General features: G+C 32.8%; 2 protein-coding genes across 2 annotated transcripts; one reads left to right on the forward strand and one right to left on the reverse strand.

Moving 5' to 3' along the window:
- Nucleotides 1–4,829: 4,829 nt before the first annotated feature.
- Nucleotides 4,830–13,339, reverse strand: LOC140049094 (probable cysteine--tRNA ligase, mitochondrial). Its single transcript, XM_072093919.1, has 14 exons — nucleotides 12,698–13,339; nucleotides 12,520–12,570; nucleotides 11,904–12,093; nucleotides 11,621–11,726; nucleotides 10,857–11,082; nucleotides 10,453–10,586; nucleotides 9,871–10,005; nucleotides 9,294–9,432; nucleotides 8,626–8,749; nucleotides 7,479–7,577; nucleotides 6,916–7,048; nucleotides 6,288–6,397; nucleotides 5,668–5,742; nucleotides 4,830–5,512 (listed from the first exon to the last, which is right to left on the reverse strand). The coding sequence occupies exons 1-14, from the start codon at nucleotides 13,228–13,230 to the stop codon at nucleotides 5,489–5,491; spliced, it is 2,079 nt and encodes a 692-aa protein (XP_071950020.1). The 5' UTR covers nucleotides 13,231–13,339; the 3' UTR covers nucleotides 4,830–5,488.
- A 224-nt stretch (nucleotides 13,340–13,563) lies between these two features.
- On the forward strand, nucleotides 13,564–15,138 carry LOC140048768 (inhibitor of growth protein 1-like). The gene is made up of 2 exons (XM_072093550.1): nucleotides 13,564–13,793; nucleotides 14,242–15,138. The coding sequence occupies exons 1-2, from the start codon at nucleotides 13,658–13,660 to the stop codon at nucleotides 14,835–14,837; spliced, it is 732 nt and encodes a 243-aa protein (XP_071949651.1). The 5' UTR covers nucleotides 13,564–13,657; the 3' UTR covers nucleotides 14,838–15,138.
- Nucleotides 15,139–15,442: the final 304 nt, after the last annotated feature.

Consider the following 15,442-nt stretch of genomic DNA (forward strand, 5'->3'; position numbering starts at 1 on the left):
CATTTATCCTCATTCGTAGCATTCTACTCGTCAATGGGCCAGGCCTACATGCATAACAATGAGTAGAGAGGTTTATCAATTCTGGAGGGTGAACTAAGCTGGTACATCATAGTGTTCATATTAAGATACGGTACAATCAATTATTAATGTATGCTCAAAATGGAAAAATTATGGTTGTTCATAAGACAAAAAACAACTGCATATCTGATATTAAATGCTTTCCAATTTGTCATCCCTACAATTAACGGTATTGTGCCACCGTTCATGAATCAATATTTACAACCCGTTGCTTAGCAATCAATTAGATAAGGAAGGATGTTTTAAAAAGAGATAAGAGCAACAACTGATGTCGAAAGTAACACTATTCATTTTGTTTTATGTTCACTTGAGTTCATGATTGTGTTCATTGTTTTATATTGCCTTGGAGTACCGATTTATGATGACAAATAATATTCTTTATATTTTATTTTAAAATCAAATTATAAAGCACACCATACACCACAAACGCCTACTGCTGTCAGCCCTTTTATTTTTTCGTCAAAACCGGTTACTATGACTCTATAAGATGAAGATAACGCAATATATGTGTATATATGACAATATTATTGCATAATAATTGAATTTTAAAAAGTCGAAATTTTGCCCATTTTTTAACAAATTTTCGAAAAATGACCATATTTAGACCCCTTCATTTTTCGTCAAAACTAGTTACTATGACTCTATATGATGATGATAACGCAATATATGTGTATATATGGCAATATGATTGCATAATAATTGAATTTAAAAAATATTTTGGCCTTTTTTTAACAAATCCCTGTACTATAATAGTACAGGGAAATTTTCATAATAACCCTTATGTGATTTTGCGCATGTCAAAATATGTTACGTACAATAATTAAAAGGGTCGAAATTTTCCCTACTATACCGTAGTACAGGGAATTTTTCGGAAAATGACCACATTTTGACCCTTTAGTTTTCCAACAAAACTGGTTACTATGACTTTATAAGATGATGATAACGCAATATATGTGCATATGCCTATATGGTAATATTATTGCATAATAATTGAATTTTAAAAAATCCAAATTTTGACCCTTTTATTTTTCGACAAAACTGGTTACTATGACTCTGATGATGATAACGCAATATATGTGCATATATGGTAATATTATTGCATAACTAATTTTTTTTTAAATCGATATTTTCGCCATTTTTGAAAAAATACATATTGGTGGCTTACTTAATTCTAAAGTTGTGTATAAACAAATATTATAAATTATTATAAATCCGAATAGTATTTTTTGGAATATTTAAGTAGTACTGAATTTAAATTATGAATATATTACATTTCAATTATAAATTTTCAAAAAATGGCCGATTTTCGACCATTTTATTTTTTTACATAAATGGTTACTATAGTATAATAAACATGCGCAGAGTCGAATAATAGGTTCTGCGCATGTCAATTTTGCTATAGTAACAACTTTTGACATAAATGGTTACTATAGTATAATAAACATGCGCAGAGTCGAATAATGGGTTCTGCGCATGTCAATTGTGCTATAGTAACCACTTTTGACATAAATGGTTACTATAGTATAATAAACATACGCAGAGGCGAATAATGGGTTCTGCGCATGTCAATTGTGCTATAGTAACCAGTTTTATCGAAAAATAAAAAGGTCGAAAATTTGCCATTTTTGGAAAAATCCCTTTGCTATAGTACATGGAATTTTTCGAAAAAATGGCCGATTTTCGACCCTTTTATTTTTTGACATAAATGGTTACTATAGTATAATAAACATGCGCAGATTCGAATAATGGGGTCTGCGCATGTCAATTGTGCTATAGTAACCACTTTTGACATAAATGGTTACTATAGTATAATAAACATGCGCAGAGGCGAATAATGGGTTCTGTGCATGTCAATTGTGCTATAGTAACCAGTTTTATCGAAAAATAAAAAGGTCGAAAATTTGCTTTTTTTTTAAAAATCCCTTTGCTATAGTACATGGAAATTTTCGAAAAATGGCCGATTTTCCACACTTTTATTTTTTTTACATAAGTGGTTACTATAGCATAATAAACTTGCGCAGAGTCGAATAATGGGTTCTGCGCATGTCAATATGGCTATAGTAACCAGTTTTATCGAAAAATAAAAAGGTCGAAAATTTGCCATTTTAAAAAAAAAATCCCTGTACAGGGAAAGTTTCGAAAAAATGGCCGATTTTCGACCTTTTTATTTTTTGACATAAATGGTTACTATAATATAATAAACATGCGCAGATTCAAATAATGGGTTCTGCGCATGTCAATTGTGCTATAGTAACCACTTTTGACATAAATGGTTACTATAGTATAATAAACATGCGCAGAGGCGAATAATGGGTTCTGCGCATGTCAATTGTGCTATAGTAACCAGTTTTATCGAAAAATAAAAAGGTCGAAAATTTGCTATTTTTTTTGAAAAAATCCCTGTACTATAGTTCAGGGAAATTTTCGAACAATGGCCGATTTTCGACCCTTTTATTTTTTGACATAAATGGTTACTATAATATAATAAAAATGCGCAGATTCGAATAATGGGTTCTGCGCATGTCAATTGTGCTATAGTAACCACTTTTGACATAAATGGTTACTATAGTATAATAAACATACGCAGAGCCGAATAATGGGTTCTGCGCATGTCAATTGTGCTATAGTAACCAGTTTTATCGAAAAATAAAAAGGTCGAAAATTTTCCATTTTTGGACAAATCCCTTTGCTATAGTACATGGAATTTTTCGAAAAAATGGCCCATTTTCGACCCTTTTATTTTTTGACATAAATGGTTACTATAGTATAATAAACATGCGCAGATTCGAATAATGGGGTCTGCGCATGTCAATTGTGCTATAGTAACCACTTTTGACATAAATGGTTACTATAGTATAATAAACATGCGCATAGGCGAATAATGGGTTCTGTGCATGTCAATTGTGCTATAGTAACCAGTTTTATCGAAAAATAAAAAGGTCGAAAATTTGCTATTTTTTTTGAAAAAATCCCTGTGCTATAGTACATGGAAATTTTCGAAAAATGGCCGATTTTCCACACTTTTATTTTTTTACATAAGTGGTTACTATAGCATAATAAACTTGCGCAGAGTCGAATAATGGGTTCTGCGCATGTCAATTGTGCTATAGTAACCACTTTTGACATAAATGGTTACTATAGTATAATAAACATGCGCAGAGCCGAATAATGGGTTCTGCGCATGTCAATTGTGCTATAGTAACCAGTTTTATCGAAAAATAAAAAGGTCGAAAATTTGCCATTTTTTGAAAAATCCTTGTGCTCTAGTACATGGAAATTTTCGAAAAATGGCCGATTTTCGACCCTTTTATTTTTTGACATAAATGGTTACTATAGAATAATAAACATGCGCAGAGTCGAATAATGGGGTCTGCGCATGTCAATTGTGCTATAGTAACCACTTTGACATAAATGGTTACTATAGTATAATAAACATGCGCAGAGGCGAATAATAGGTTCTGTGCATGGCAATTGTACTATAGTAACCAGTTTTATCGAAAAATAAAAAGGCCGAAAATTAGCTATTTTTTTGAAAAAATCCCTGTACTATAAGTACAGGGAAATTTTCGAAAAAATGGTCGATTTTCGACCCTTTTATTTTTTGACATAAATGGTTACTATAATATAATAAAGATGCGCAGATTCGAATAATGGGTTCTGCGCATGTCAATTGTGCTATAGTAACCACTTTTGACTTAAATGGTTACTATAGTATAATAAACATGCGCAAAGGCGAATAATGGGTTCTGCGCATGTCAATTGTGCTATAGTAACCAGTTTTATCGAAAATCAAAAAGGTCCAAAATTTGCCATTTTTTGAAAAATCCCTGTGCTATCGTACATGGAAATTTTCAAAAAAATGGCCGATTTTCGACCATTTTATTTTTCGTCAAAACTGGTTACTATGACTCTATATGATCATGATGACGCAATATATGTGCATATATGGTAATATTATGGCATTACAATTGAATTTTAAATAGTCGATATTTGGCCATTTTTTAACAAATCCCTGTACAGGAAAATTTTCGAAAAATGACCATATTTCGACCTTTTATTTTTCGAAAAAACTGGTTACTATGACTCTATATGATCATGATAACGCAATATATGTCCATATATGGCAATATTATTGGATAATAATTGAATTTTAAAATGTCGATATTTTGGCCATTTTTGAACAAATCCCTGTACTATAATACAGGGAAATTTTCGAAAAATGACCATATTTCGACCTTTTATTTTTCGACAAAACTGGTTACTATGACTCTATATGATCATGATAATGCAATATATGTCCATATATGGAATTATTGGATAATAATTGAATTTTAAAATGTCGATATTTTGGCCATTTTTGAACAAATCCCTGTACTATAATACAGGGAAATTTTCAAAAAATGACCATATTTCGACCTTTTATTTTTCGACAAAACTGGTTACTATGACTCTATATGATCATGATGACGCAATATATGTCCATATATGGAAATATTATTGGATAATAATTGAATTTTAAAATGTCGATATTTTGGCCATTTTTGAACAAATCCCTGTACTATAGTACAGGAAATTTTCGAAAAATGGCCAATTTTCGACCCTTTTATTTTTTGACATAGTAACTAGTTTTATTGAAAAATAAAAAGGTCGAAAATTTGCAATTTTTTTGAAAAACTCCCTGCACTATAATGATAACGCAATATATGTGCATATATGGTATTATTATTGCATAACAATTGAATTTTAAAAATATTTTGGTTAAACTGGTTACTATGGCCAAAATGGCCAAATTTAGATCCTTTTTTTTTTCTATAACTCAGATATCAACACCATTATCATTTTTCAGTAATTTTCCTTTGGATTAATATATCATTCATTTATTATAAAAGATTTATTCAATATTCAGAGAATAACAATAATTATCATAATTATGATGCTTCTCCATCTGAATATACATTGTATTATTATTATTATTACAAATGCTGATATTTTTATTTTAAAAAAAAAAGCTAACTTGGTTCCAAAACAATCACTAAATCAATTTTCTTCATTCATACTTCTATGAACGGTTGAAAAAAAAAAGCTAGTCTATGAAACTCTAATATTTACAATCATTCAGGAAATTAGGTTGAGTTTTACACACTTCATTTGTCAAACTAGTTTGATAGTGTAAACAGAGCTTTGTCAAACTAGTTTGATAGTGTAAACAGAGCTTTGTCAAACTAGTTTGATAGTGTAAACAGAGCTTTGTCAAACTAGTTTGATAGTGTAAACCGAGCTTTGTCATAATTATCCAGTCAGACAGCATAATCATCAGGGTTTCTCAATTGTCTATGCATTCGGTACAGACAACAACAGCATGATGTTTCAATTCACTCCACTGCACTTTTTAAAGCATGTTTCTGGTTTATCAACTCTTTCCATATTTCGGGTCCTGGAAAAAACAAAGTGTTAAATAAAACTATATGTGTATATGTGCGTGAACTGTATCGGCCAAAAAAGGTAACGCAAGCCAAAGTTTTCTCTGGACACTGGACAAATTTGAGCGGAGTGTGATGTCTATGTGTATAAACTGAGTAGGTAACTTACTGGATCTGATAAACTGGTTATATAATGTTTTGAACGATCTTCTACCATCTCCCAGGACGAAGTTTGATCTCGATCCTAATAGGGAAGAGTAAATAATGTTAATGTATTTATAAAGTATATTCCACAAACAATTTCGTCTTGATCCGCTGTGGATTTACATGTTACACTTTTAAAGTACTGCACATACTTCTTTTCTAAGGGTTACATCATGTGACCTCACCAGTTCAGAAGGCAAACATGGATTTATTTGGTTATACTTTATTCATCTATGCTGGTTTTAGAATTAAATTTTAAACAGAATTTTTTAAGGAACAAATCTTATACAATGCATTATTATCATATGATTAATATATTTATACAATAAATTCTACGAAATATCAGATCAAATAAAATATATATAATTAAAGGTACTACATTAGAAATATAAGACACTCCTATTAAAGGAAACTTTGTTGGGTTCCGCAGTTGTCCCTTAAAGCTCTGTCTACACTATCAAACTTTATGTGACAAGCAACATGTGATGTGCCCATATATAGACATGATGATGTCATACCACTACCATATTTGAGCATATCACTACCATATTTAGGCACATCACACTTTTTCCTGTTGTTTTTCACCTTAATTTGGATTCCATTGAACACCAAGTCTTGTCTTACTTGGTCACATGATTTAAGTAATGACTTTCTTTGCAGCAATATCTTCTTTCTTTTTTCGCGTTCAGAAAGATCTAATGGAACAAAAAATAATTTCACTTAGGGATAAGATTTCAAAATGAAATTACTTGAACTAGAAAGCTAAAGATAACACCCTCAAACATATGTAACAATAACAAGCAAAGGTACTATAAATATTAAGTTCTGTCTACACCATCAAACTAGTTTGACAAAAAGTGTAATGTGTCTAAATATGGTAGTGATATGCCCAAATATGGTAGTGATATGATATCATCATATCCATATACAGGCACATTACATTTTGTTGTCACATACAATTTGATAGTGTACACAGAGCTTTATACGTAAAATTAGATAGTGTATTTTATAGAATTGTAGTAGAGCCGAATAATGAATCTGTACATTATTGGGATGTTTTTTTTTTGCATCCAAAACAATTTGAAAAAAATTCATTTTAGGGGAAAATCGGAAGACAACCCAGTATCGGGAAAATGTCTCAAAGTTGGCAGGTCTGGCTAAAATAAGATGGAGTATTAATGAATTAATGGTAAGCAAACTAGTATTACTCTACCTTCATTGCTATCTGTGGCTGTGGTATCGGCATTACTCGTATCCATTGCCCAACGACGAACATCGTTACGAAACTGAACCATTGAGTCCAAAACACAAGACAGTGTATGGGCTGTTGTATCTGTGTCCATTTTCTAAATAAAATTGTTTTTAATTGTAAAATAAAGTACATAAAATTGTAACACTAATTATTTACGAAATAGACACATTTTTCCATGAAAATAAGTGACTGTATAGGTTAGTTATGTGCATATACTGTACATAAATAAATTTATTCTAGGGCGAGTGAGTGAGTAACATCAGTAAGTGTACGAGTCTCACTCACTACATCATTCTGGTGGTAGAACAAGTCTTCTCAGATAAGGACTACCAACTGTAGGTCCAGTGTGCAACTAGTAAATCTTTCGAGATGAGTACGGGGTTACTAGTATATCACAGCCACTGATCATAACTGGGCTCTTTGAGAGACCAGTCTTTGACTGAAGAGGTCACCCAGTATAAATAAATAATAAACAAAATATGAATGTAAATGTGTGGTATATTAAATAACGAAATTCAACTTACAATTCTGCTTGAGAATTGAATACCAAGCGAGTTTAAAACTCTGTCAATATAAGAAACTAGAGCTGCTATAACACCTGGGCTACGCACTGGCTGCGGTGACTGAAAGATACAAGGATAAAGAGAGGTTTAAAACTCTGTCAATATAATCTAATGTGCTGTTATAACACAGAGTTTAAACGATTGTCATTATATTGAGCTTTTGACTGGCAACAACTTTGGACGTAGGAATTAGTTACGTCATGTTAATTTTATTGTGTGCATGCTGGGAAGTTGGGACGTGTCTGATCACTTGATTTTTTGATACAGTTTTAGAAGATTTTAAAGGCCAGGTGCGGGCAAAAAATTTCTATTGATCATTCATTCCAATAAATATCGATCTATAGTTTCCCCTATGTTTCATAATTTTTGGGATTTTATTTGTGTTACACTAGCTTGTTGAAAATAAGTTCAAATTACACAGTAAAATCTCTATTCTTTTGTACACAAATTTTGTAAATAGAGAGGCATTTTAAAAAGCTATTAAAAATAAACGGTGTGGTAAAAAATGTTTTCAGATGACTAAATATAGGTAATATAACTTGAATATTACATTTCTGATATTTTTATTCAACTTCAGATTTTTATTTTCATGCTATAGCAAAAATTATCCACCGTATATCTACCATCTTTTTTTACCGTCTAGGGAGTCACCAGACATTTTATTACATTAGGTTAACTACCTAACTACTGAAAAAAAGTCTTCCTGGTTTTTATGGAAGAATTTTGCCAAATTTTGTATTTAACCATATTAAGGGAAATTCATGTTTTTTCGTCTTGATTTCTGTTACAAATATTTGATTTATGTACAATAACCAAATATATTTAAAATTCATGCCTGTACCTGAGCTTTAACAACCAATGCCACAATATTCGTATGCTATTGCAAATCAAAAGCTCTTTATATCATACATATTTGGTTTGAAGAAATTTTATACATATCATCATCACAGACGCTGAACAAGACTTCTCCAATCACAGTAATTATTGGCCAAAGTGTGCATAGACTTATTAATTTTTCTTTTTCATATCATTTTCTATAATTTTTATGCATGTGGTTTTAAGGTCATCCTCTTGGTCATATATATAATTATAAGGAATGTGTACTTACGGAAGTGACCTCTCGGAGTTCTAGGTTTGCTAACCTGATGAGGTCCATGATGGCCGTGAGTGCCTTCGGGGTATCAAAGTCATTTGCAATTGCTTGATGGAACTTCCGTTTTGTCTCAGCTAATCTATAAATATATTATTGTTTTATGGATTTTACTATTACGATGGTCACTACTGTATCTACCACAACTGAATCAAATAAGTCAAAGGTGATGTTTCTGGTTGAAAATATGTCTAAATTAAATTTTTGTGCATTTAAAAAAAGGAAATAATGCTTTCTGCAGCTAATTTTTGTAAATAATATATATGTACTTCAGGTCGCTGGCCTATGTGCTGTATAAATAAATGCCCTGGACCAGGAGTCTAGGCTAGGGAAAAAGAAAAAGGGAAACTGTACATTACTATGTTTTTAATAAGTAAATTAATATATAAATATTTTTGTACAATGCCTGAAATGTGGCTATTTAAGCAAGCATTTTTTGTGTGCACCCTGGGATGATATAAGTTACTGTAGCAGTAGCAACTGTATCAAACGGCCAAGAATTAAAAATTCAACTATATGTCTCATACTGTATAGGACTTTTGAAAGAAAGCATGGTTTTCCCAATCTGTAAATTGCGAGTTATTATACTAAAGTTATGCTAATAATTTGTTAATAATAACACATACTTAGCCATGAGTAAAGCTTCATTGATAGGCTGACAGTTGAACTGACCATTGATGTAAGCGTCAGCATTGTTTAAGAATGACAGCAACTGTTTCTGAATGCTAACAGCTTGTTGCATAATGGCTCGACTATATTCAAGATCTAAGATTAACAACATACATGCATTTATCATGTTCAGTGTTGTGTGCAAAAAGGGGAGGGGTTAGAGGGAGGAGCTTACATACATTATAATAATGGCTCGACTATATTCAAGATCTAAGATTAACAACATACATGCATTTATCATATTCAGTGTTGTGTGCAAAAAGGGGAGGGGTTAGAGGGAGAAGCTTACATACATTATAATAATGGCTCGACTATATTCAAGATCTATCAAACTTTATGAGACAAAAAAATGTGATGTGCCCATATATGGACATGATGATGTCATATCACTACCATATTTGTGCACATCACATTTTTTGTCAAACTAGTTTGATAGTGTAGAGATGGAGTTTACACACTTGTGTTGACACACTAGTGTTTTGCGAGGCTATGTGAAAGGGGTATTGGATCAAAACATAGAGGGGTAAACTGTACCTGAGCTGTACTTTGTCATCATACACAGAATCCTGAATTGATTAGCAGTATACATTGTTAAAAAATCTTGAATGGAAATAACATTCTGTAACGATTTAGACATTTTATTTGCATCATTGGCCAAGTGTAGATGACCTAGAGAAAAAAAAAAACAACATTTTAATAAGCATTCTTCTTAAAATCAATTATTTAAATCAGTATATCTCATAGAGATTGTCATTTACAGTATATCAAAGGCAGACATAGAGGCACATTCAAACACAAGTATCTATTCAGATGAGAATGACAGGCAATTTGGCTACTATGACTATAAAAGTAATAATATATTAGATAGAGGTTTTGATTTGGTTTACTGTACACCTATTGTGTCATTGTTTTGTCATCTGGATCTAGAATGGACCAAAATTGTGGTAAGGAATATAGCGTAGAAACGTGATGCAATGTTCATGTGCAGAGTATTAACATGTTTCTAGGTCATAGGTCGTCTCAAATCAAAAGCTCCCTATTGGCAGCTCAAAGCTGTTAAAACTATCAGAATTATTATTAATTGACCAAGTTTAATATAAAACTTGCTTTTCGTACCTGAATGTAGAAAATAATTGGCCCATTGAGGGCTTTCAAAACATGCTTCACATTGTGCTATTTCGTTGTCATGGTGAGGAAATGCCAGGTCCTTTCCTCCTGTGTGGATATCTAAAGTTTCACCAAATATTGCACTGTCAAAAAAAAAAGATGCTGTATATATAAAAAAATGAAATACTGAATAGGCAAATTGAAGGTCTATTTTATACCTCCATGGTTGGAAGCGGATATTCAAGATCTTTAAAAAATAGTTGAAAAAGTATAAAGTCCAGGGCCTTTTCTTGTTTAGGCATGTTTTTTACCGATTTTAATAGAAGGCACTTTTTCCAAACCTTCTTATTTACAAACTTTTTCATCTACAAAACTTTCTCCAACCAAGAGTATGTATGAGCGACTGTACTAACCTTGCCATCACAGAGCATTCTATATGCCAGCCCGGCCTACCTCTACCTGCACCCCAAGGGGACTGCCACCAAGGCTCATCTGGCTTAGCTGCTTTCCACAGAGCAAAATCTCTCGGATTACGCTTATCCTTGTCGGGACTGGTGCGTATTTCAGCTGCATGGTCATGGGCCGAGAGCTTGCTGTATCGCTCAATGCCAAAACGATTTACGTCAAAATATACACTTCCTATGATGCAAAGATATTAGTACATTAGAACCACTACCCAATTTCTGAGGACATCTCTATTAAGGGGATACTTTGCTGCGACACAAACTAGAAGATATATATGTTTTAACACTATGGTCAATCTCATTAAGGGGACATCCCTCTTAAGAGGACACTTTTTTGGGCCTAAAGTGTCCCTTAAAGATGTATTGTCCCCCAAAAACATGAAAAATGAAGATTAATGAAATCAGACTTTAAATAGCTTATATTGTAGTTTTACTACAGTTAATCACTTTCGTGAAAAAAAGAATGGTTAAATTCAACCAAAAACGCATTAACTTGACTATTTTTGCTTTAAATTACAGTTTTTTCAGGTAAATAATTTGTTTTTCCATCCAATTTTTGTTCAATGTGATATAAAAATGGCATATTCAACAATTTTTTGAGGGGGACAATGTGTCTTGAATACTACTTCTACTGTAGAAGCAACATACTGTATGTATTTATAAGTTCATTATTTAATACCGAGTTCAAATATGGTAAATTTAAGACTATTTACCACTTTGCGTAACGTATGCATATCCCCTGTCAACAATAGACTGAACAAACTTGATGATATCAGGGATGTAAGAGGTCACTCGTGTATACACTGTTGGAGGTAAAACCTAGGAATATAACAACACTCAGATTTACTGTATATTACAATCAAATTTGATTCATTAGATTTACGTTACAATTATTCATAACAATCTATAACAATACAGTGTGTGATATTCAGCGCATTTTTATTTTGGGCTATATAAATTTAAAAGCATTACCATATTCAATTGTTTCACATTTACCTTTAGAGATTCCATATCGTGGAAAAATTCACTTTCATATTTCTTGCCTAAATGACGAAAATTCAAATTGCGCTCTTTGGAACGGAAGATGATCTTATCATCTATGTCTGTTATGCCCATCACCATAACGATATCGATATTGAAGAACTCGGTTAGTATACGTCGCATAATATCGAAACGAACATAGCAACTGAAATCAATTAAGAAGTTATATTATAATTTGTATCATTTTGATGGTCAGTATCTATCAACAGATTGAAAAAAGCACATGATTATTTTACTTATTTTAACTCTGTGTGTTTATGGTTCCCCTCCCCCACACCCCCCCCCCCCCCCCCCGCCATACATTTATGGTTTATTGTTTATAGCTACTGCACAGTACAGTACACATTCTGTCTCTGCTAATCAAACTATACTGTACTAGTACCCCTTTTACACATATTTCATATCTAAGCCCTCACTCTGGAGAGCATGGGCTATTGTTGGTTTATCCAGGTAAGCTAGGCACTACATAGACTGCAGGTGTTGATGCCCATGTATGTGTGTGAAAACACCAGAGTTTTGCTAGGCTTGCTTGGTGTGGAAGGGGTCAACGCAACGGTATACACAATCCCACCTTGCATGTCCAATATGAGCACTATCATAAACAGTTGGTCCACACATGTACCTGGGGAAAAAAATGTAAATAACAATTTATAAAACAAATTCTTCAAAATTTAAAATTATTACTTTCCTTTAAAAAAAAAAAATTAATCCAATATTAATGCATATTTTTAATAAATTAATAATCTTACCAAGTTGCTAGGGAACCATTTGGCAATATCAGCGGAGTCTTGTCTTTGTTTCCTCTTCTCAAACTATTTGTCACTTGTACCCCTGTATCAAAGCCGCTTGGTTTTATCCAATCTTTGCGTCCCTTTTTGGGGGAATCATTTCCATGTCCATTATTATTATTAGCACCTCCTCTATTTTTGGTTTTTTTACCACTAAATTCCTCATTTTCAGTTATTTTATGAGAATTAGCACTGGATGATGAGCACAACAATCTAAATAAGTTAAGACTATAGTCATATCTTATATACAGTTGGTTCCTACTTGAATAGTGGGTAGTGCTCCTAGGCCTAGCTAAGACTGACTTGATAGGACACCCACGAGTAATCTCCTCACTAAGAGATCCGCCTATATACACATGTCGGCTGCTGCTGAATGGTGAGCCTAGCCCAACAACGACATTACGATCTTTCAAACGGCCGTATTTACGTACAGATAACGCAAGACTGATTCGTCTTACGGTTAATAACGTTATCCATGTATAATTTATAATCATAATAAAACAAATACAAATATGTTTAAACCATCTCTTTGCGAATTCCCCTTTCGAGCGAAACGAAACATGGACGTCAGAATTAATTTATTGACCTTTCAAAGGCAGGTCAATAGATTATTTCATTCTATTGGGGACGACTGTTGATCTTTGAAGCTGCACACAGGTTGACAATATATATAAAATTAATTATAAATTTTATAAAAACATTTTATGTATGTGAAATGTATTTTTATAATAAAAGGTACTAAAATAGGCATATAAATTAAATCCATGAGTGGTATATATCATAAGCTAAAATGGTACGATCCGAAACTGACCCTGAGAGGTCACAAATAAACAGAGAGTAGGTTTTGAAGAGCGGCAAGCGCATATGTTTTTGGAAGAAGTACATTGTTTTTTTCCATAATTTTACTATTTAGCATCAAATATGCTCCAGCAAGTTTCTGTAGAAAGTTCAAGAATGACAGCTTTTGTGGAGAATTATCTTGATTGTATTGAATCTTTACCAAATGATTTGCAAAGGCATGTCACACAAATGAGAGAAATCGATTATGGATACCAAGGTAAGGGGGAACCCTGTGTGGTTTGTATTGTTTTCTTTAAAATGGCCGTTTATTTGATCGGTTTAAATGACGAATACTCAATTCGTAGTTGAAGTTTCCAATTATTAATTAACGTATCAAACCTTCACCATAAGTGAGTCAAGCTATGTGCAATAATTTATTGGATAAATTGATTAAAACAGTCGATTTCAGTTTGACGATTTCATGTACTAAAACCGTTAGCTAGCTAGGCCTACGTACGTTAGGCCAACGTCATGAATGAAAGGTTATGCATTTCGCCTCCACACCAGTGTGCGTGGCAGCGCGTTCCGTGGCATCGACTTCCGTGGCATCGACTTCCGTCCAAAGCTGGCTTACGCATATTTACAAGGCATGTGTGTGTGGCATTTGAAATGAATATTTCAGTGTTAATTTTAAATATTTACTACTGAAACTTTGTTTCTTTCAGCCATTTTAAATGAAATAAAACAAGTTTACCAAAAAATGACCGCTGGAAATGTTGACAACAACCAGTTAAAACGGTACATTTATCAGCTAAAACGAGCCCTCATAAGAAGTCAGGAACTCGGTGATGAGAAACTTCAAGTGGCGTCAACGTTAGTTGATCTGGTCGAAAACCGAGCAAGGCAGATACAAGTTGATCGAGAACATCTTGAATGTTTGGAGAAACCGCCTGTTCTGCCAGAACAAAACAAGCCGAAGAAGGACCATAAAAATCACCATACGGTTGATAAACCACTCAAGCGTTCTCAACGTCAGAAAGCGGCTATGGAAGCTAAAAAAGATGATGATAAGCCGGCTAAGAAGAAGAAAAAATCGAAACAAAGAGGCGACATTGGTCCGTCACCCCAATTCGATATGCCAGTTGATCCGGATGAGCCACGTTACTGTCTTTGCAACCAAGTATCGTACGGTGAAATGGTCGGTTGCGATAATAAGGACTGTCCATTTGAATGGTTTCATTTTGGTTGCGTTGGGTTACATTCTAAACCCAAAGGCAAATGGTATTGTCCAAAATGTGTTCCTGAATTCAAGAAAAAATAATGTTATTTGTAGAAAATTGTATATAAAGTTTGTCATAGTATTGTATATTTATATATATTTTACAAAATTGTAAATTGTAGACTCCATGACCATGTCTTAGCCTGGCATTCTAATCTGTACAACAGAATTGGAGCTGATTGTCACAATTTCAAATGATGTAGACAAATTATCTCAGAAAAGGCATAAAATTCAGTATTTTACATTTTTATTTAAAATTACAGATTTTGTAAATAATTTTATAAAACAAATGCCAGGATTTTGTTTTAATAAATGCATAAAAAGGGCATTTTGGTAGTGACTGTATTTATTTTCTCAAAATGGTTATTTATTGACCATGATGATGATGATTAAATTCGAGAAACATAGACATTCTACTAGCGACACCCTGTCAATCACAGTACAGACAACAATGAATACAATTTACAAAGACAATAACCATAGAGCAATTCCTCTATGGTCTAACCTTTGTATTTAATTAAACAGAATGTAAAATAAATGATTCTACATACAGTAGTCCTAAATAAAATTCCTTTTCTATATTACAACCGGTCTATGTTGACAAGAAAAAAATTACTGTAGTAGTGTATAAATCATTTTGGAAGATT

The sequence above is a fragment of the Antedon mediterranea genome, chromosome 5 (assembly GCF_964355755.1).
Source record: "Antedon mediterranea chromosome 5, ecAntMedi1.1, whole genome shotgun sequence".
Taxonomy (NCBI): Eukaryota; Metazoa; Echinodermata; class Crinoidea; order Comatulida; family Antedonidae; genus Antedon; species Antedon mediterranea.

Excerpts from the sequence above, each read along its gene's own strand:
- LOC140049094 (XM_072093919.1), bottom strand. The coding sequence starts at position 13,230 with ATGATTATAAATTATACATGGATAACGTTATTAACCGTAAGACGAATC. Across the intron at positions 12,094-12,519 it reads GCTCATATTGGACATGCAAG|TTGCTATGTTCGTTTCGATA; the intron begins GTGGGATTGTGT and ends AATTGATTTCAG. Across the intron at positions 9,433-9,870 it reads GATGACAAAGTACAGCTCAG|ATCTTGAATATAGTCGAGCC; the intron begins GTACAGTTTACC and ends TGTTAATCTTAG.
- LOC140048768 (XM_072093550.1), top strand. The coding sequence starts at position 13,658 with ATGCTCCAGCAAGTTTCTGTAGAAAGTTCAAGAATGACAGCTTTTGTG. Across the intron at positions 13,794-14,241 it reads AATCGATTATGGATACCAAG|CCATTTTAAATGAAATAAAA; the intron begins GTAAGGGGGAAC and ends TGTTTCTTTCAG.